At 39.9% G+C, this 22,286-nt stretch overlaps 1 protein-coding gene across 2 annotated transcripts in view; it reads left to right on the forward strand.

Annotated features, from left to right (window-relative positions):
* Nucleotides 1–22,286, forward strand: part of LOC104060194 (AGBL carboxypeptidase 4) — a 954,436-nt gene that overhangs the window by 702,819 nt on the left and 229,331 nt on the right. For both annotated transcript variants that reach the window (XM_054073734.1, XM_054073733.1), the window contains exon 7: nt 21,726–21,815. In XM_054073734.1, coding sequence (XP_053929709.1) covers nt 21,726–21,815 — 90 coding nt within the window. The remainder of the gene's footprint in view (nt 1–21,725; nt 21,816–22,286) is intronic.

Below are 22,286 nucleotides of genomic sequence, written 5' to 3' on the forward strand. Positions count from 1 at the left end.
TCCAAGGTTTCTACCTGTTAAAAGTCAAGCTGAATGGGAAAGCAAAGTTCTCCTTTGAGTTTAGGATCAGAGGCACTGTGTCTGACCCAGATATGGTTATGGATTGTTCAGTCATGCAGTGACTTCCTTGTTTTTCTTCAGGGAAAACAGTTGTGCTGTGCTTTTCAGTGGTCACATCAAGTTGGTCGACACTGTGCTGGCACTCCTGCAGCTTGTACCTGCTGCAGGAATAGCATCCCTACTGAGACTGTCACTGTTTTGTTTTGACTGCTTGTTATTTCTCGCTGGAGTTAGTGATGCTTTGGATTTTCGAAGGACAGGTTCTTCTTCTCTCAAGCCACAATAATTAGTCTGGAATAGATGTTCATTTCTCTCTCCTCTTTTAATGTTTGCATCCTACATTTTTTGAGCTTCATTTAGAGTCTATCTCTCTCCGTACACAGGTAACTGAGTGAAACGTCCCCTCTAGAAACCTTTGACCTTGTCTCTATGGAGATCTTGCATTACCCTAGATGAGGCTGTCCAAAACCAGGCTATTTCACTGCTTTCCTTTTGTAAAGAGCTTGATGTTTTCCCCCCTTCAAGCAGAAGAAAATAGTTTGCTTTTCTCCTCTCATCTTGTCTTCTTTCCCCCCTCTTGTCTTGTCTAAAACTGAAGTGGAAAAGAGGAGTGGAAGAGCCATAAAAAATGACAGACTGCTGTGTCCCTGACTCTGCAGAACAGTTCACTGGTCAGAGACATGAGCCTCTTATTGCCTATGCTCGGTGTTTCATACTTTTATTTGTCTTTACTGTTATTTATCTGATGTAGAGACATTAATTTTTTTTTTACAATCATCAGCCAATAATTCCACATTTGTCAAAGAGAAAATAAGATAATAATTGTGTGGCCTGGTATTACTGGAAGGGCAGATTAGATTTGCTCAAAACCGTGGTGGCATTTTATGGTTACTTTTACACTCCGTAAATAGAGGAAGAGGCAGATTGAAGAGATTACTTCACAAAAATTCCATTTCAAGTCACTGGGGAAGCAGGTAACCTTCAGATCTGAGCTTTGCATAAGAATGCTGTGGAAGAGAGAGGATTTCTATTAACACTGCCAGGTTCTTTAAAAAAAAAAAAGATACTGACTGCTGCTCTACATCAACCTTCCTCCCTGCCTGTTTTCTCCTTTCCACCCACTCTGTCCCCTGGCAGTGTTGTTAGACGTGAGCCAGTGACTCAGGCCAGCTCCTTAGCTGGGGCAAGTAGTCATAGTTCCATTGGCTTCAATGGAGCGGTAATATTTTATTGTGCTGAAGTACAGTCCCTCATGGTTTGAACCTGACCCAGCCTATTTTTTTTTTTTCCTACAGCACTGGGATTTTTGTTTGGGTCTTAGTAGCAAGAGAGATTGCTTGTAAAGTTTTCACCTGTATCCAAAGTTTGATGTCGTTCATGACTGAGGTATTAATGTTTTCCAGAGTGGTTCTGAATAGAAAATGGTTAAATTGCTTTGGGTAGACCGTAAGTCTGGCTTCTGATAGAAAAATCTATGTTTTAAAAAAAGCCTAGTTGTCAGAACCTGGGAGGGAATGGCTGGGAAAGGGTCTCTTTCTGAGTACAATGTGCTTTTCCTTTTCTGTAAATATTCAATAGTGACGACTGCTGGAGAAAAAGCAGGAGGCTAGATGAACACTTGTCGTATCCAAGATCGCGTGCTATCAAATCAGATTTTTATTCTCCTGTTTATGCTTAGATTGTGGAAGAATGGAAATATTCTGCCAGTTTCATGACAGCATTCAAGGATGGATTGTGTTTTTATGTAGGGTATAAGCCAGTGTGTATCTTATTTCTTTAGTGAGGAGCCAGAACTGCCACTGTAAAAATGTTCTGACAAAACTGATTTCTTTCATGCAAACCCCAAAAAAGTTCTCTTGTGACTATTTGCATGCTTTTGAGTGACAGCTGAGTGAAAATAGGAACTTCTGGATGCTTCTTAATCCAAACATCAAAACCATGTCTATCTTCACACTTGAATGGTCCACCTGCACAGGACCATTTCAAGAGCAATCAATGAAATCAGATCTATCATGCTTGCCCGTACACACCAAAAGAACAAACTGAGTAAGGTAAAGTAGTTATGTGTCAAGCTCAGAAGTGTAGCTATCAAGGCATCCACCAAACAGTATGTTTATTTTAATAAAAAATATTCAAGGATCATTTTTTTTTTAAAAAATATTTTTATGCACAGAAGCCACAGATGGAACCTTTGCTTTTCCAAATACTTCAGCCAATTGCCCATATTCCCCAGATTTGTCATATTTAACTTCTTTCTGCTAAGTGTTTTAATATTCTGATATATATATTTTGTTTTAATATTCTGATATATATAATATTAATATAATTGAACCACTGGTTTCTTTGACAGTAATGATCTATCTGGTTCAGAAAGCTATGCAAGTTCCCAATTGCCATTTAGGCTGGCTTTATTGTTCGTTACGGAAACTTCAAGTAGTAAGGTACTCTGCTGTACTGGCCAGTCTATAAACACACAGGAGGATCATGGATCTACTGAAGTCAATAGCAGAGTTATCTCTTTGTTCACAATTTCTTGCTTCGGGAGAAATATAATTTACCTGAAAGGTCTGAGAATTATTAATAGGCAAAATGGGCAGCTAAACATGGGAAAAGGAAATGAAAGGTTAAAGTGGGCTATTGTTTGGGCTATGAGGAAGCTTTCGTGCCGCAGGCCTGTTGGAACCTACACCAGCTCCATCAGCCAGTTACGAGGAACTAGTTTTTCATCATAGGCTTGGACATTCTCATTTTGCGGAGCTTGTCTCACTTCAGAAAGAGGAGATGACCCTTTTCCTTGTCTATGATGGCTTCTGGGTGCTCTGTTATCTACACCTCCTTACGCAGACCCCTTTCTAGAGTTATCTGTCCAAATAGGAGATAATTAGTGAATCTCATTAGAAGTCAAGTATTTATTTCTGGACTACCCTTTTTGACTGTCACAGATTTTTTTCATATAATACCTTGGCCCAACTTTTGTTGTAGTAGGTAACTTATAGGGTTTGTATTGCGAAGACATAGTGATCTGTTTGGTTGCTAAGTGAAAACCAGCCTTTTCCTTTTTTTTTTTTTTTTTTTAAATTCAGGAAATTTAACTTTGTGTAAGCTCTGCACACAAACAGAGCAACTGCTCTAACTTATGTGCACCATTGAGCTTGTCAGCCCTGGCAGTGTCCTGTTGAGAGGCCTCCTGGTGTCAAGTGCACTCTCTCGATATGAAAAGGAATTTGTATTTTTAATGAATATTCATACAATGAAGACATGGGTTATCCACAGGAAAAAAAACCAAGGTTTTTATCCTCACAAAAGCAGTACTGTGAAAATTAATACAAAGGGAATCCTATATCTCAAAATTCAAAGTCTATCTTATGACAGGAGCCAACAGGTGCAGCTCTGCCCAAGTTGATGGAGTGGCTTTCATCTACCCCAACAGAGAATTTGCTACCTACCCAGCTAGACCTAATACTTTTTGACAGGAATGGATGAGAGGATCAGTCCATTAATGCAGAAGATTTAGTACCTCTTTGGTGAGTTTTTGCCATCTTTGACATTTCAGAATGGAGCTTAATGATGCAGCAGTTTAGCATAAACAGCCTGACTGCATGAGGACATTTCTTTTTCTCTCTTTCTGCTGCCTTCTACAGGCTTGGCATTCTCAGTGTGCATGTGACTTGGGACAGTAGGGTCCCTTTTCAAGTGCACCTACAGGCTCTGCCGCAGCTGTTAAGCTTTCTTTGTGAAGCAAGAGTTCTACAAGGGCACAGGTTAGTCAGTTTTGCAGAGCTTAAAATAATCCCGTTTCCCTGGTTCCTCAGAAGATGTTGTGTTTGAAAAAATAAAATAAAAAAAAATTACACACTTTAATAGAAATACTTTTCCTTCATTAAATTAAATCTCTAAAGCCCAATAGCATTTTCAGTGCTTATATGAAAATGCCAGTGGGGATTTGAGATTAAAAGCGGTATTTTTGTACAAGTCAATGAAGATCTCAATAGGAAAGAACACTCTTCAAATATAAATTCCTCCAGTATCGAGAAAGACAGATTTTCTACTTAGGTCCTTGATAATACTTCTCCCAGCCTTGTTATGAAATTCTCTTTTCACATATCAGATATAAGGCTGTTACACATTAGCTCTCCATTTAATGAAATCTTATTAATGGTGCTATTTTTATTATAGAGATATGCCAAGCTACTCAGATTTAATTCATGTTTAACAGTAAACATGAGGTGTTGTGACCCATTTGTATGCAGCTCAGGTACTCATTTTCTATCTGAAAAAGAATTAAATGGCATATTAAAAATAAAAGCAAAATATATCCACTACTGACTTATATTGGTATCATCTGGACATACATTGCCGTGAAAGGCTTCTGTGACCCACAGCTAGAGGAGTAGGAAAGGAATATATTAAAAACAAACTCAAAAAAAGGTTTGTTGGTGGTTTGGTTGTTTTCTTTTTCCCTCCTTCTTCTCAAGTTTCCTATTCATTCAAGCAAAAAAACCTAACAACCTAAGGTCTGCATTTTTGTAGATAAAGTACTGCATGATTAAGGTGCAGATTTGGGGAAAGCGTTTTCCAGATTGTTTTCCGGTGAAGAGAAGAAAAAGACATAAGTTGTTTTTAGTAATAAATGCATGCAGAGGTAAAGGTTTTTTTCCATTCAAGGATCTCAAAGCAATGTACAAAACTAGATAATCGTTACTACTGTTTTTAAAATGGAGGAAAACAGAGTTCTGAAAATAAAAGTCAAAAAAAGTAGTGTGGGTATGTACGGTCCCTGTGCCGGTTTTGGAGACACCTGATCTGCTGTTTACAAGAATCATCAGCCCTTTGGTAGTCGTCTGTGCTCCCAGATAAAGCAGAAAAGATTTAGAAAAGCTGCTAACTCAAGGCACTCAAGTAGAGCATGATGAAGAACAGACCTTGAACTCGGTCCATATCTTGAATTCATTTGTTTTGTCAGCATTGAGAAGGTGCTCTCACTCTGGAGTCAGGCAAGTCAGAGGACGACTGGGAAAGAGGAACAAGATTCTGACACAACCCCTGTAAGTTTAGGTTTTCCAAACTGTGCATTCTATTTTTGAACCTTGGCAGAGGCCACATTCTCAGGCTTTGGGGATGGGAAGAGGGTCTTTTTTTTCATGCTGTGGAGTTACTTTTCTTTGTCAACCAAGTCAGTATTAACTGAGTCAGCTGTCGAGCAAAAGCAATTATGATCCTGTAGCCTATTATTCAGTGTGTCATATACATATTTATACTTAAAAAAAAAATCTTGCAATATAATGTGTTTAGGGTACTCCTGCAAACACAAATGTACTTTCAGATGCCTTCAGGCTGAGAAGAAGTTTTGCCTGGTCCTTCCACACAGTGGCTAAGCCTGCTGAGCCTGGAAGTATGGCAAAATAGGGGATTGTTGCCACTGCTTTTTTACCACTGTGTTTTTGGTGCTCTTCCATTAGATACAACTCAGAAATACCTGTTAAAACTAGTGAGAGAGGCAGGGGTATGTGAATTTCTGGGAGGCTTGGCCAAAGGGAGGACTCTGGTTGCCTATGGATACCAACATCTCCTGAACTAGGTGACAGCTGAATGCAGTTTTTGAAGCTCTAAACTATGGACTTAAATGGGATTTAGGCTACTTTAGTTGCTAAATCTGTTTGTGGATTTATTCTTGAGTGTCTTTTGAAAGGTTACTCCTCAGTTCAGTTCAGGAAGAGCAATGAAAAGAACACAGGATTTTTGACTTCTATCCTTATGTTCAGACAGTGCTACATCATATATTTGATAGAGGACAACGACCTTCAAAAAGTTTTCCATTATTTTAAAAGCTCTTTCAAAATTAGGACAGTGGTCTGGGCTCAGCCTTGACAACTTCTGAAAAGTCTCTTCAGGGTTCAGTCCTAAATGTCATCAGTGTGGGCATGACCAGTTTGAAAGTTTAAATTCTGCAATGATGAGAAAATCTACTGAAACTTAATGGCACGGAAGCTTTATTTTTCCTTCTCTGTCTTGGAAATGTGCAGGACTGTATTACATGAGAATGCTGCTAACAAAACTGCTTAAATCCACTCTCACTTTTGCATGCTGTCTGTATGGTAATAATTGTGGCTAATGTGAAGATAGCTTCTACAATTATTCTAATCAGTAGATCAGGAATGCAAAGATAAAGCAAATTAGGAGCAATCCATTCTGTTTCTTCGAAATCAGTTCATAAACTGAGAAGACAGTCGTTGCAAGCGCTGACCTATCTTCCCATTCAAATCAAGCTTTTGTCTCATTTATGGGTAAGGCTAGCAGGGTTAATTCCATCAATTGCTGTTGGTTTTCCACTTGTCTAGAATATCTCTGTTAATTTTTCCTTCATCTGAAACAGCCCCAAATCACCCAAGAGTTTTTGACTGGAGAACAGTATGGTTGAGTGAGGTGTCTTCTATCAGATGTGGGTTAAACCAAGCAGCTACTGTCCCCATAGCCTGATGAGGACAGGGAGGCATGGGGAGATGGAATACAGATGTTCTGCTGGTAGTTATGGCAGTGATTTAGTAGCCGGTGTGGGGTGAACTTTTTAACCCATCTTTGCTTCAAATATTCCTCACTTAAATGGGCTTGAAATTGCTTTTCTCTTACTGACAAAATACTGTTTGAAAAGTACCTGTGTTATAGCCTGAGGGATATCTGGGAGGGATTATCAGTTCCTGTGCACTTGGGGGACACTCAACATAAACAGGGATGTACGTGGTCGTGTTGTGTTCATTGATTTTTAACTCCATATGGAACCCCAAGGTTGACTGTTTGCTCTGAAGTCTACCTTTGATAAAGGGAAGGGGTGTTGGATTCCAGCTCAGCTGAAGGTCATTAGCATTCTCCTGCTGTAATACATGCAGATTTTCCTGGCTAACAAGAATAGCATTACATGGAGTGAGCATCCTATGTCAGCAAAAGAAATGCATCCATGCAGAGATATAGCCAGGGTTTATAGGCTTATTAGAAGATGTATAAACAGTCCTCTGCTCCACCTCCTCTGTCCTTATTTCCTGCTGACATTCCCCCTGGCTGTGTTTTCCTTTCCTCAACCTTACGAACTTTCAACAGATTGGGGTGAAAAGGGTTGTTTTTACTTGAAATAACTTAGAATCAGCAGCATAGTCTTTGATCTATCACTATCCTGTATTGGGTGACCCTTGAGTGTACAGAGAGTGTGTAGGGGTAAATATAAGCTCAGTTCCACAGCCTAGGCTTAGGAATTCAAATGCCAGGTGGCATTCCTTGTAGTAAGGAGATGTGGATACAGCCTTCCTTCAAACAGGAAGGGCTGAGCAGCCAAAATTGTATCAAATGACATATGTATGCATGTTGAAATTTCCCCTATATCTGTTCAAGAACTTCTGTACCATGCAGCATATGCAAACTGAGCCCTGTTGACACCCGAGTAATTTGACTTTGTGTGGGGTGGTGCAAAGGATGGGTAAATGGAAATACAGGGGGAGAAACTAATGTTCTCTGCCCCTTTTAATTAATCTGTGTTTTCCTATTTAAATTGGGATGAAGGTGGGGATAACAATGCTTCTGCGCATGTGGTTAGTTGTATGCAGGAAAAACCGGGTTGCTTAAGAACAGAGAATTCTGTTTCAAACGTGGGCCATTGCACATGGTCATCTAAATACAGTCTCGATGCCATCACCAATTGGCTAGTTGATTACCAGCAGTCTGCACTGAAAGGAAGAACACCCTCACAACCCTATGTGGTCCTTCTAAAGCTGTGTGCATGGCAATGAAACCTCCATGATTTTGGAGATATTTTTACTGCAATCATCACACCTTAGTTTTGAAAAGCTGTTGCTGACACAAACCACCTTTGAATGCTGTCCCTTGGACATTCCAAAGTAGGTTGCATCAAGTGAAGCACAAGTCTAGAGTAAGAAACTGTAATATGCCTTACTGAATACGAAGCTATTCTCAGGACAGTGGTAAGACAACTGAAAACAGTATTCCTTGAATGAGAATCATCTTCCTGTATGAATCTTTAAGTATTGACTAGCGTTCAACATACATTAGAAAGATAATAGGGTGCAAAGATACTGTGATGACTGGCATGATCTGAAATGTCAAAGGGAGGAGGATACTGGTGGGCAGTGAAGTTACTTAAAGATTATTAAAGTGATTTTCTTGTACCTTTTCCCAATTTTTTTTGTCTCCTAGAGTCTGTATAGCATATGCAGCTGGCACCATTGATAGTGTTGGATGGATAAACATATCAAATGAATTGCAAGTGGCAAAGATCTAGGTTTTATGCTTCTTTTGGCACTGAGTAGCTCCTTGGGTTCAAGCCACTTAATTAAAGACTAGTCAACAACGTGTCAATGCTGATGAAAGCAACAACACCATCTCAGGCTGTGGCATCCCTCTGTGATGTCAACTGCAGTCTGAGTTTTCTCCCCACACCCCCCCGCCTCTAATTTTTTTTGGTAAATATCCCCATTGTGCATACTGGCTCACACTTTGTATTAATGAGAAATGTAAGGCTTTAAAAAAACAATTGCACTGTAGTCTCATTACTATGAAAAATCCATTACGTGCTAGTCATTTGTCAAAGCCAACTGTTTAGTTGCTGTAATTTACATATTTATCAAGTTTGATTGGAATGTAATGACTTCGACTTTCTTCATTTTTTAACCTTTCTAACCCTTTTTCCATGAAGAGGACGGGTTTTTTTCCTTTATGCAAAAGGGCAAAACATAATTCAATTTACATTCTCTAATAAATATACATGTTAATATTTAAAATATTTCACAGATATTTTTTATGTCGGAAATGAGTTACACTTCCCTGTTTTTGCATGGAAATTAAAGTGGGATCTTATCCAATCCATGGCGGTTTTGTCTCTGCCAGGGGATCTGGCTGGCAAAGAATAGAAAGCCCAAGACTCTGTAAATGAGATAATGAGTGTCAAGATATGCAGTTAATATTGGATCTCCATAATTCTTGTAGTTGAAGGATCAGACACGCATGGGTCTCTAGCATAATCACATGATTGATTATGGATGATTACTTTCATTTGCATCTGATGCTGGGAGGTTTGTGACAGAGCACAGACTAGAAGCATTCTATTCCCTTGGATACGGGGCTGGAGACCCAGCTGCTGAGGATGCTGATCCACACAAGCATCTTACACCCTAGTGAGTTGTTACAAGACAGACGGGCAGAGGTGACAAGAGCTTGCTGCAGCAGCTGATACTGGGAGCTGTTAAAGCTAAGCAATGTGGCACTGCTTGTTTGCAACTGGCCTCAAGTGAAGAAATCTCTTCCCCTTGCTATGGAAAAGGCTAAAAAATATGATGCAGTGGCTGCAAGAATGACAAGTGAAGAGCAGAATGCCAGTTCTCATCTGAGCATTGAATCTTTATAAAAAGATCATAAGGACATGAGAATTGAGCAGATCTGTGCTGTGCTTTCGTGTAAGGGTTCATTTGAAGGCATCAGTTTGTTCCTCTGGAATAATCTGGCCTGAGTAAAAGCAGAAACAAGGCATACACAATTAAGGCATTTAAAAAATATATAAACACCAAGGGAAGATACAAGTGAGAAATAGATTGAAATTCAACACAAGAAATTGCTGGCTGAGTACAAAGACAAATATCCTCAGGGTGAGACAATGGAATAGTTTTCCACAGAAATTGGGTGCTGGCCAGATAAGAATTATTTAGATAAGCTAAAGGTCCTTTCCAGATCAGATGTGAAAGGGAATACAGGTATTTTTATGGCTGACTTTGAGAGGCAGTGAATATCAAGCAGCAGGTGGGCAGCCACAAATATAACCTATATGACAAAAAATGATGTGCTACAGAAGCTGTGGCATCCAGTTCCTCAGCCCCTTTCTGTCCTCTACTGCTTCACAGCATCTCCCACTCGACATTCCTATCTTTGACGTGTCCCATCCTTTAAATAAATGATGACTGAGAGTGATCCCCTTGAGCTTCAACTTGGAGTGTGTTTTTATTAATTTATTTCTTGCTGTGCTAGATTTCTCCCCCCTCCACTTTTAAAAGCTCCTTTGACTTTAATTAAAATTCTCCATAGGCTTATTGCCTTGAGAGAGAGTGTGCCTGTGTGTATAAATTGGTTTTAACAGTTTGCTGACTAGATACGTTTTACAAAGCTCACACAGCCTTCCAGAGTGTTTATATGCAGACAACAAAACATGTTTCCATATACACACCATTGATTGACTGCGCCTCTGAAATTTATTGCTAGCTAATGATGGGACAAAAAGGACAATTAGGATTGATAGACACTTGTTTGCACATGAAGATAATGTGGCTCTTACAGATATTTTAGAGAAGAATCACAGCTGTGAAGTAGCTGTTCTCGGTTTGATATAAGGCAGGAGACAGATATGGCAGGGTAGTTAAAGTGGGAGATGGTTTTATACGTCCAGGTGAAATTTAAACACCTTTGTGATAATTGTTTTGCAACAGAGGGGAAAATGTCATAAGCAGCATCTGAATAAGAACGGTAGCTTTCTTAATTCTTGCTCCTTGATTAGGATGGAAGGTGCCCTACCTCTGGGCTTGCATTTCACCCTTTTCTTTTGAAGGAAAGGACAAGGGGACATTCTTCTGCCAGATTGTGGGATATGTGGTATAGGTAAATATTCCTAGTACAATTCAGTCTGAGGTCATGCCTGTGACGTTTGCTGATACTGCAGTCATAGTCAAAAGTGAGGGAAATACACACATCTAAGCAAAGGTGATTTAGGACTAATGAGACTCCTCCCAAGGCACAGACTTCCTGATGTCCCTGTGATTAAAAACTATGAAGAATCAATAAACGAAAGCAGGTGCCTGGCAGTGTGTCCAGGAGTGGTCACTCCACTTCTTTGTGAAAAGGGAACACTCTCCACCCTATCTTTGCCATCCCTCTTACCTGTCTCTCAGCCTGATTCAAAACCAGTGCGTAACATTACTGTAAAAAGGATTTAGTTCTGTCTCCCTTACATGTGTCTTTCAGCCCTGAGGGTAGTCTGCTTCTCCCATCTTGCTGATGCATTTCAAAGTTTGAATTTGGTATGTAAGAACCTCTACCAAACATCTTGATTTTTGGTGCTGCACGTTCAGGTCTGAATTCTGATTTTGGGCAAACTGTGAATGTGAAGACAGATGCTGTTCAGTGGTGTCTTTTTATTGTCTTGCGGGCTCAAGCTTCTTTCCAAAGAGAGCATTGGCACTTCCTGGAGAGGTCAGTGTCACATTCTGAAGAGCATTGCTTTTCATTAATCTCATTTCAGCAGGTTGCTTTCTATTGACCGCTTGCTCAGCTACCAAAGAACACACAGTCATAGTTCAGTAAAGGCCAAAACCTTTTGCAGAACACCTTGCACGTCCTGCCTAGGATCACTGATTTCAAGCCAGGTCTTGTACACTGAAAGCTTTATTCTGCTTAACCCTGCCAGTCCCTCTCCTTTCTCCCAGGCAGGGCCCAATACCCGGGAGCAGTGAGGGGTGGGTAGATTAATTTTTATCTCCTGTGTCTTGCAATTGAGCATGATGTGTCCTCACTTTTTTATAACTAATGATTCAGGACTAATAAGAGAGAGAAGGGTTTATGTTTTTCAAGTCAATGTCTAAAAGGTGGAATGTAGGAGATGAATCCAGTGATGGTGTTGGTTGTATTCCCTCACTGCTCCTTCAAATTTGAGTCTTTAGCCCAGCTGACTGAAACTTTGGCTTCGTTTCACTTTCTTTATTTCCTTCACAGAATGATAGGTACTTGAATGGGTATCCATTCCACTTTGTCCACCATATCATGGCTAACCACCTTTTTTTCCACTTCTGTTCCTGTTGTGCTTTTTGCCTGTTTCTTAAGTGAAAAACGAGGCATAGCCACAGTGAATAGAGGTTTTCTAGTTACAGCTTCCCAGAAACATCTTTTTCTATTTTTGCATGATGTCTTGCATCTTGATCCTTCCCTATTATTTTGTCCATTGGCCTTGAGAAGTTAGAGATGATGGACTGGAGGATTCTGGTGTTGTATCTCATGTCAGCTATAGCTATCCTTTTTGGCACTGCCTTCCTCGGAAGGATCCATGATGAGTGCAAGGATGTGATGCTGCATCTGAAAGAAACAAAACAGATTTTTGAGTATTGCTTTACCAGGACTTTCAGTTTTGTTCTGAAGTGCACATGTTTTTACTTGATTTTTGTATGAGAAAAATCTAAGCACTGAAGTTAATCACAGGCAAATCCACAGAAAAACTGGAAAGAACAGAACAAAGGTGTCCTGGCTGCTCCTGTAACTGCTGGACTACTCTGTGAGTGGTTGGTAATTCCCTCTTTGCTATCTTGGCTGAAATTCTGACATAAATTATTCTCTTATCTTTCAGCCCATGCATACTTGTAGCAAACAAACATAGCCTTCGCCCTTTCCACTGGAGAGAGCTGATAGAGAATTACATTATAACAGACCCTAGCAATATCTTTTTGAATCCCTGGATTTTAAAGACACTGAAAAGATACACATGTAACTGTAGTATTGCAGGTAGAAATGTCCTGCATCTGAATATTTTATTTCTATCCTTTTGTATAAAGTGAAGGCTACCGGGATGGTAAGCATTTCTAGTTGGATGATAACTGTGAAAAGAGAGAGAAAGAGCGGTACCAGTTCGTATCGATTCCTACCCTAAAGATGAGGCCCGCTTCCTTTGTGGCTGCAGGCAGCTCTTTAGCATTTCTACTTTATCTTCACTGATGTAGGGTTGTGGATCTCAGTTTAGAGAACCCTGTGTTATGGCTGAATATCTTTATTGTTGTCACTGGTGGTAACTGGAGAAGTGCTGCGACATTTATAGGCTTCTGCATTTTTATCTGGTGTAAAATTTTCAGAGAGATAAGTAGGGTGTGGGTGTGTTGTGGTTTATTCAGTTTGTAATTTAATATCGACCTTTGCAAGAAAAAATGAGATGAGTACTGTAGATCAGAGTTCAAGTATTCAAGCACAGATGGATGAGTTCTGACTCTATGGAATTTAAGGAAATAGCATTGAAAGACACTTAAGTAAAATAAAGACTTCTAGCAAATCGTGTCTAGAATGTTTTTGGCTTAGTGTTTTTTTCTTTTCCCTGCAGGTAAACTTTACTTTCTTGTTCTATATCATCTGAAGGACACATGCATTTTCTGGGATTTTGGGAATGATTTCTGGGGTTCTGGGATTAGACATCAAATTTAACAAGATGATATATAGCTTTGAGGAGACACATTTGATGTACCACTTAGCCTTCCCATAATTTACTGCCTGCCTCTGGTCTCTGGAGGGCAAGGGGTTTATCTACCTCCAAGCTGACTTTATAAATAGCAAAGCAGGAGAGGGAAAAAGAAAACAGGCTGGGGACCTGCCTACTAAACTGTTATGATATGATGGTGGTGCAGGTAGGTGACATTAAATGCTGCTGTCTGCATCCTTAATTGTGAGTTGTCATCACCTTGGCCATTTGAGGACAACAATGTGCTGTTCGTATTCCATATTTCTGTTCTTATTCATAGGACTGTATGTTCTAAGGTTCAAATGCATATGTATAATTTAAAAACAAAACCTCAAGTTTTTGGGGAGTGGTTTTTCAGTGAAGACAAGGAGGGAGGAAAGATGTGAGTGTACCTTGACTGGTTTTGCACGCAGTTAATTTTCCTACAGAAAACTTCAGTTGTTACAGAAGTGTAGCAAACTGACAGTATCAGAAAGCCCAGATGCAAAAATGGTTGCTTTCAAGATGTAATGAAGATTAGAAACAAACAGTTGGGGCTGGGAGGTAAGGGGGATCTTGCTCTATAGATGTTTGTCATTTCTGATTTTGCAAATAACTCTGCAGTGTAGTTTGATCTGTGCTTCAGTATAATTTTACCAGGAGATATTTCTGGCCTTTTGCTTTACAGATCCCTTTTCTGGGCTATTAGGTTGAAAATGCAGTCAAGTATTAATGTTGAAACTGTTTATGTAACCTCCCACTGAATGGAACCCCTCCAAAATACCCTGCAATTGAGGGAAAGAAGGGGAAGGAAGGGATGAAAAACAAAAGCTGGAAAACAAAAGCTGGATAGAAATAGTGTCTGCTCTGGGATTTAAATAGGTCAACTTATTTCAATAAATAGAACTTTTAGGCTGTTGATATATGCCCATCTACTTAAACTGTCATCGAAGTTCACTTAGCTGCTTTCCAGCAGAGATTTTTGGCCGTTAGAGATGTGGAAGGCATTGTTACTGAGGACTCGGAGGGAAGAGGAAGGAGGAACAAAGAAATAGCAAGGCAAGGAGATCATACAAGTATTACGCTTTCAGATTCCTGGTGACATCGACAACTGTTGATAACTCTTTCAGCATCTACCTTCAGAACACAGAGTCCCCTTTTCTTGCCCTTCCCCTGTGTTTTTCCCTATAGCATGTGTGCCTGTGGTGTAAATCCAAATATTTCTTTTTCCTCTTTCCTGCTGGAATACATTTAATTTGCTTTGAGCAAGAGCAAACCCAAATCCCAGGGCCTCTGAATAAGGGAGAGCTGCAGAGGGGGAATACAATGAATGTCTTAATCCTGTGTCACCCTGTCTTTGAGACGCTGTGCTACATTAAATTGATTTTGCAAATGAAAGATAAAAGCTAAGCAAAAGCCACCAATCTATTTTGCCTAAAGATGATTTTAGTACTCTTTATGTTCCCTTAAATGACAAACCAATTTGTTACCTGCCTACATAAACATTTGCCTATATTAGCACCAGAAATGTTTTATTTTTATTAGCCCAAACTTTATCTTTTTATGAAGACACAGGGGCCCAATAAAATTAGTGTGCAAATATAATATCCAATTTGCATTTTTCCATGGTCAGCAGAAAAGCTAAGCAAAATCAGTTTGATATTAGGTCAGCATATACATCAATAAAGCATATGCACACACAGGACCATTGTAATGGTCTCTGTAATTTCTACGCTGCCAGAGTAAAGGGATTAAATAATATTAAATGCTCCAAAATAGCTTTGCTTTTAAGAGGAATGTAAAAAGAAAGAGAGACTTTGGCATAAAATGGGTAATAAAGGATAATAGTTGCACAATCTCCAACTTTAAAAAATTGTGACGATCTCAGAGGCAGACTTCCTGCTAAATGGCTCCAATTCAGCAAAGCTCTTATGCTAACAATTGTATTTAAGCGTGTTTTTAAACAAAACAGAAGTCCATCAAACAAATCACTTATTTAAGAACCGGACAGAGCTGGGGCCAGAACCTGAATGAAAATTGAGAACTTTAGAGGTTTGGATCCAGTTCTGAGCATTACATGCAGGACCATCATTGGGTATAAGGTGAATGCACAAGTGAGGTTTTGCTAAATAAAGCCACTCTGTGCTTCAGATGGTTCAATCCAGACATGAGCAAGTGAGTCAATGAGCAATGAGGGCTCCTTGTGGCAGTGCTACCCCTGCACAGACCAGACCTCCCATGGATTTTGTCATGACAGTCAAGATCCTTTCCTTTACTTTCCAGGTAAAAGTGCATAGGAATAGGTGTCTGGCTTTCAAAAAAATGTAGTTCAGTCTTGGATCATCTCTCCGCGATACAAATGACATATTTTTACCTTCCGTGCTACTTAGTTAGCTTGAGCAGCAGAAAGAAGCTGTAAGTGAGCAAGAAAGGAAATCTTGTGTTTATTTGACTTCTCCAGGTCCAGTGGGATTTAGTAGTGACCGAAAACAGTGTTCTTTTGCACTCAGCGTTGCTGAGATGTGCACTTTTACCTGAAATGATATTGTGACCAAAAGTAACAAAAGGTAAATGGAATTAGGTGCTAATACGGTCTCTTAAGAAAAGCCAGAGTACAGTAAATGCTGCTTGGATTTGATTTGCCAAAGCAGGTTAATGTGGTAGAGACTAGGCAGTCAGGGTAGCAATGACATCAGTGTTTTATTTTGACACAGGTGTTACGGTTCTGTGGGACACAGACAAGCGGAGACAACACAGTGAAGTGTAATGCAATAGATTTTGTTTTGATTTCATCTATAGAGTCTTTAACTCACAGAGGTTTGTATATAAAATGCTGTCAACAGCCCAGCTCGTAGTTCAAAGTACCTGAGAAAGAGGGAGATATTATGGAATTTATCTGCAATGGATACATACATTTCATGGAAATACATGTGGATGTTTAAATCAAATGAGTTTTTTAGGTATGTGTTTTTAGAATGATGGATTTCCATTTCTTCTGACTAGCGCTTTCCGGCCATCTTCAGATGAGACGTAATGTGGGAGGGGAGAAGGGCAAGCTTTCCTTAATGCTTTGACCCAACCTTAAAGTTCTCTGCAAAGGAGTGGAACTCACTTCCCAGTTCTCTAGCTGGGTGCCAGATAAAAGCTTTCTGAAGGAGAATTCTGGGTCAGGCTTGCTTTTCCTTTGTATTCCATCAGCCTCAGTACTAATTTGTGAACTTACATCATTACCATACCACTGCTGTAACACCTAAACCACAAATCTGCAATGTCTGTGCCATCTATTCTGGTCTGACGTGGTAGCAGTAAAGATCCTGGAACTTGAGTGAAGTTCTAGCTCAGTTCTGTTGCAGCATTTCATTCTGGTAGTGTAAATGGGATTCCATAAACTTAATATTTCTGCATGAAACTTCTAGATACTTACTATTAAACTTCTACATACAAATACTGTCATTTTCACGTTTTTATAGTAGTATAAAAATGAAAATTGAATGAAAATGGCTAAGTGAATTTTCTACCATCCCATGAAGGTTTAGATTTTGATTTGATTGTCTTTTTTTTTTTTTCAGTAGAAAATACTTTCTCTGGGAATTTGTTTTAGTTGCACTAGTGTCATATGTAACCAAGAGTGGAAATTGCTGTTTCCCAGGGGACAGCTAGAGGAGTGTTGCCAGTGGGATTGCTTGAAGTAGTTGGCTTATACATCCTTTAGTATTAGAGGAGAAGGAAAATAAGTTGAGGTCCAAACAGCACAAGTTGTATTTGGAGTGAGAGATTTGAGTTACTTGCTTGCAGCTAACAGGGTTTCTTTTCGATATGACATTCGCTTGGTGTTTATCACCATTGTGGTATCTTTAGAGCCAGAATGGATTTTGAGCTTGTTTATTCTGAGCAGCACCTTAGATATTCTCAGATTTGCCCAAGGGAATTATCCTCTCCAGCAGAGCAACAGGACAGTGGTGGGTGAGTAGTAGCAGATTGTTTAGGTCCGAGTCAGATTATTAAGTCAATGCAAATACTATCACTGATGGTGGTAGTGGTAGCTTTCAGAGGGGGAAGAAAAAATTCAGTTCAATCTTCAAGATACTTTCTGGAAGAGAAAATGAAAAAAAGAAATAATTCCAGAAATCTATGAATTTCTTCCCTTGGAAATCTTTTTTGTCAAACAGCTTAGCTTTTTTTCCAAGATTCACTGCTATGGCTGTTGGGAGGGTAGAGGGGGTACCAGAACTGACTATTTCTGTACATTTCCACAGTTGGCAAAGTTGTGGCTGAATAGAGTGTGCCTTCCTGTCATTTTGCTTAAGTGCTTTTGGCACCTACTTAGCAGACCTGTACACTTCTAATCTTTTAAATTTTGATTGATCTTTTCAATCCTGAAGTAGAAAATGGGATGCGTTTTCAATGTAAGATTTAAATTAAAGTATGAAACGATGTTTTGTAGTTGTTGGATCTATTATTGGTTTGGTGGGTTAACCTTGGCCAGGTGCAAGACACCTACCCAGCTGCTCCCTCTTCTGCAGGACAGGAGGAGAAAACAAGATTAAATGGCTCATGGGTCAGGATAAAGACAGAGATAACACTAATTACCATTGCAGGCAAAGGAGACTTGACTTAGGGAAAAAATAATTTAATTTATTGCTGTGTAGACTTGTATAGTGAGAATCAGACAGAAAAAAATAAATGTGTATCCCCTCCACTTACCCACACATATTTTCTGGGGACTGATTTCACTCTCATCTACCAGGCCCCAGCGGTGCCAGGGTGAGTAATGGGGTTGTAGTCAGTCTGAAATAATTCCCCTCTGTTGCTCTTTTTTCTTCACATTTTCCCCTGCTCCAGTCTGGGCCGTTGCTGTGGTTCTTCAGAAGTATGTGGTCTGGCATAGGGTCCTCCGTAGGCTGCAGTGTGGTTATTTGCTCCAGCCTGGCCTTTCCAAGGGTCTGCAGAGAAGTCTCTCCCTTGATACCTGGGGCACTCTCTCCACTCTCTTCTAACCCTGGAGCTCACAGGACTGTTTCTCACTTCTTTTTCCTCTCACACCTCACTGCCTGTGTGGCACTTCTGTCCTTCCCTAAATGCACTTTCAAGGAGGCATCTCCACTAACTTTGCTGAGGAGTTCATCTGTGTCCTGTGGTGGGACAGTTGTAGTGCTATCTGGAACCATCTGCAACCAGCCTGGGGCAGCCCAGTCTCTCCTCAGCCCTGCAACCCTGGCTGCCCGCACCTGGGCATGGACACCACTACACATGGTAATGAAAAAAGAACACAAAGCATATTTTTTCTGAGTTGTTTTCTTTATTTTTTCAAAATCTTAACTACTGTGGCTTGATCAGAGTTATCCTTTCTTTCTCTTTTTATGTCACTCGTTTGTTTCTAAGCTATATATAAAACCACAGAGAGAAGACATTGTTGAGGTTTGGACTTAAGGGAGTGGGTGCATACTTATTTGCCATTCCTTTTATCACAGGATATTATAGAGACCAAGGCAAGCATGTGAAGCTGAATATATGATTTCCAAGATGGCCCATAGAATGTCTGAATGGATGAGTTATAATGTGCTGGTGCTGGGTTAGAGTTCAGGCTGGGAGCCCAGCCTGTAAATAAAGAAGTCCCTGCACCATCTGGGTTCGAACTCCCCATCTCAAACTCTTGGGTGCTGTGGTATTCATCATAAACTAGCCTTTGGTTCATATTGGAAGCCCTTGGTGCACCTTGTCCCTTTGGCTGGTTAATGGGCATCTGCGTTTCTTCATATGTTGCTCTTCTACCAGAGTTTTCAGAGTAGCTGGACCGTGATCAAAGAAGATGCATGGAACTGAAAGATTGTCTGCCATTTTTGTCTCTTCCTATATGTTCACAGAGCGTTGTACTTAGGCAAGGACTTTATTCACCAAAGCAACTTATACCGGACTCACTCATATTTAGAAGACACTACTGAATTTTCTAGGCTTTCTGAGCTGCATTAATGACATATGCTTTTCCAAAGTGTTGAGAAACATTTAAGAAATGTTTCTTTGCTCAAGCACATGCACACATTCTGAAATCCAAATATTGAAAAAAAAAATCCTAAGAAATAGTTAACAGGTCTTATTATTCCATCCAGCCCAAATATCAGTAAGAAATACACGTGTGCACAGTCACACAGGCCGTGTGTTTTATTGTCTCTGTATCAATACTGCAGGATGTTGCTTAAAGAGAAAGGTTTATAGTAGTGTTGTTGGTCTTGACAAACTTGGAGAAAATGTCTGCTACATGAAAATGGACAGTCAGCTGTGCCTTTGCTCAGTTTGAGCACTGTGTGTCTCGGGGCTGGGCACTGTGGAAGGGTCTGCACATTGCAAGTTGTGCACTCACACTCTGCAGTAACTGCTGGGCTGGGAAATGATTTATTTGGGGTTGTAAGCCACGGTAGAATGAAGTTGCTCGACACTGGATGTGGACGGTAATTTGATGGTCTTTAATCCCCCAAGGAAGAGGACAAGGGAGGTCCTAGTTATCACCCAGTGGACATCTCCCATCTCCAAGCATCTTTGCACTAAGCCCTAAGTTGGGAAATTTCTCATCAGCTTCAGGAAGAGTGAACTGACTAAAGATTTTAATAACTGTTAAAAAATGTAAAGCATAAATTAAAAAAAATGTTGTAATTAAAACCAAACCAGAGCCATAATAAGCCCCAAACAAACAGAAAAACAAAAAACCCCTAATCCTCTGTCCAAAAGATTTCCTAACCAAGAAGCCATTCCAGCACCAAATAGTGCCAGTCATGTTGCAGAGCAACACTTCTGTGCTGAGCCACTGTCCCTTTAAAGTTATGCTGGTTTTCCAATAGAAGAGGAAAAGTCCTTTCCTCTTGTGAAAATGATCCCAGCCTACTTCTTTTGCTTATTAAAGCTGGTTTGATGATTTCTTTCCATCCTCCCACACTACTTAATGCATATGATCTGGAGTGGTCATCAACTTCTAGTTGACAGTGTTGTGTTCTTTCTTGCTGCCTCCCACGTGTCTTCAGCAGAAAGAATTCACCCCACCAGGTACTATATTTGTCAGAGACATTCTTTTTTATATTTCTTTTTCTCTGTGGCTCAAAACCACCAGACATTTGTGTAGCTGGAGTATGAGAGAACAAATGAGTGATTGAGTTAAAGGGTGAGCAGCTGTAGGACATTTAGAGAGGTTAAGGAAATAAAGAAATCTGATGAGATTGTCTCCTGAGAAGAACCAAAAATATATTGATTATTCCTGTGGTGCTGTTAGGTGTGATTTACCATTGGGGAAACTGAGCATTTCTAAGAATGCAGGAAATTAAAAAAATAACTCAGGTATGGTCTCAAGGACTCTCAAACATCTTTGAAATTAAAGGTTTATATTTGGGTACATATGTAATGCACCTACCTAATTAAAAAAAGAAAAAAATCTTGTTTCCAGTCTCCTTTCAGTGTGTAAACTTTTTATTTCAAAACGAAGATTTAAACTGCCTCTAACAATTGTATCCTGCTGTGTTTAGTATTACCTCTACTGTATGTATTCAGATCTAGATAAGACATCTAACTGAAGTTCTGACCCCTCATGGCCTTTAAAATTCCCAGAACCCATTTTGAAAGAGGGTAATTTGTATTTCCTGCTTATTAAATGTAGTCGCTACACAAACAGAAAATACATCCTGCTTGATCCGTGCAGTTTACTGTTGAAGCAAGTAGTGAGAGAAGTGTGTTTTCAGTACTGGGAGATTAACCCACATTAATTTCAGTGTAGTTGGGATCTAAGTCTCACTTCCACCTATCTGTAATTTGAAGGGGATGCAGCGTATTTTCACACCCTCAATGGAGAAGGTTGCTGAATTTAATCCTGGTCTGTTTTCTGTATTCTATTGTTTTTGAACTTCTATTTCAGTCAGGGCAGATACAGTCTCAAATAGTTAAGAGATTAAAAAAAAATAACCCCTAAGATCCCCCAGAGCATAGCCTAATAAATGCCATTTGTTAGCACTTTACTGTTGCTTGGCACTGTTAAGGCTTGTATCAAGTGTAATGCAGGGTGCAATTGGCTTTACGTTGTGAATGGACCCCCACTGTTCTTCTTGTCGCCCCAGGGGGACATTTATCACAAGTGAGAGAGCAATTACAGTGCAGTTAAGCTCACTGTAGTAAATCTTGGTTTTTAAAAAGAGAGCTAACTTTGTTGTTGTAGGTTTGGCAGCATGTTGTTAGTTTTGCAGCCCTTGCGCAGTCTGCTATATGGCCTGCTATAGAGACCTAGTGATGCTGCCTCCTTTAATTATAGGTTGTGTTTATTTATAATGCATGACTAATTTTAATAAATTATATGCTTTCATATTAATAGCCCTTTGTGTCCTACGTATGAGACCCAGTTTAAGGATCTTTATATCTCTTTTTCCCCTCTGTCCCCTTCCACCCTCTTCTGCTGCAGCGAACTTGCGTCCAGGGGCTGAACAGAAAGTGGTGTTCATCACTGCAAGAGTCCACCCTGGGGAAACACCGTCTTCCTTCGTGTGCCAAGGTGAGTAGCTGCATGAAGATGGCAGATCCGATAAGACCTGAATTTTCCTATTGTGTGTATTGGGTTTGCATAGCTTTGAATCTGATAGAAGGTTGAGGTCATTTGACTGTTTTTTCCACAGTGAGGATATTAGCAGAATCTTTCACCTCTACCCAGCTGCCTGTCTTATTGCAAGCAGTAGAATTAAATTATCACTGGATCATGTGAATGTTTGCTGAATTTGGTCAGAACTGGAGAGTGGGTTCCAAAGCTCTTCAGGAAGAACCAACACTCAGACTTGGACATATGCAATGTGATCATGTAAGCCTCATTTTCTTAGGAAAACAGGCTGGAAAAGCTCTGGGAGAGGTTCTCTGTTAAGTGCTTATGTTTTTTTGATGTCTACTATCTTCAGCTTCATTTCCACCATAAAGCAGTGACCCTACTTCTTCAGTTTAATGCTAAGAGGCCTCTATTTGTTGGAAGCTGCTG

This window comes from Cuculus canorus, chromosome 8, assembly GCF_017976375.1.
Source record: "Cuculus canorus isolate bCucCan1 chromosome 8, bCucCan1.pri, whole genome shotgun sequence".
NCBI classification, from domain to species: Eukaryota; Metazoa; Chordata; class Aves; order Cuculiformes; family Cuculidae; genus Cuculus; species Cuculus canorus.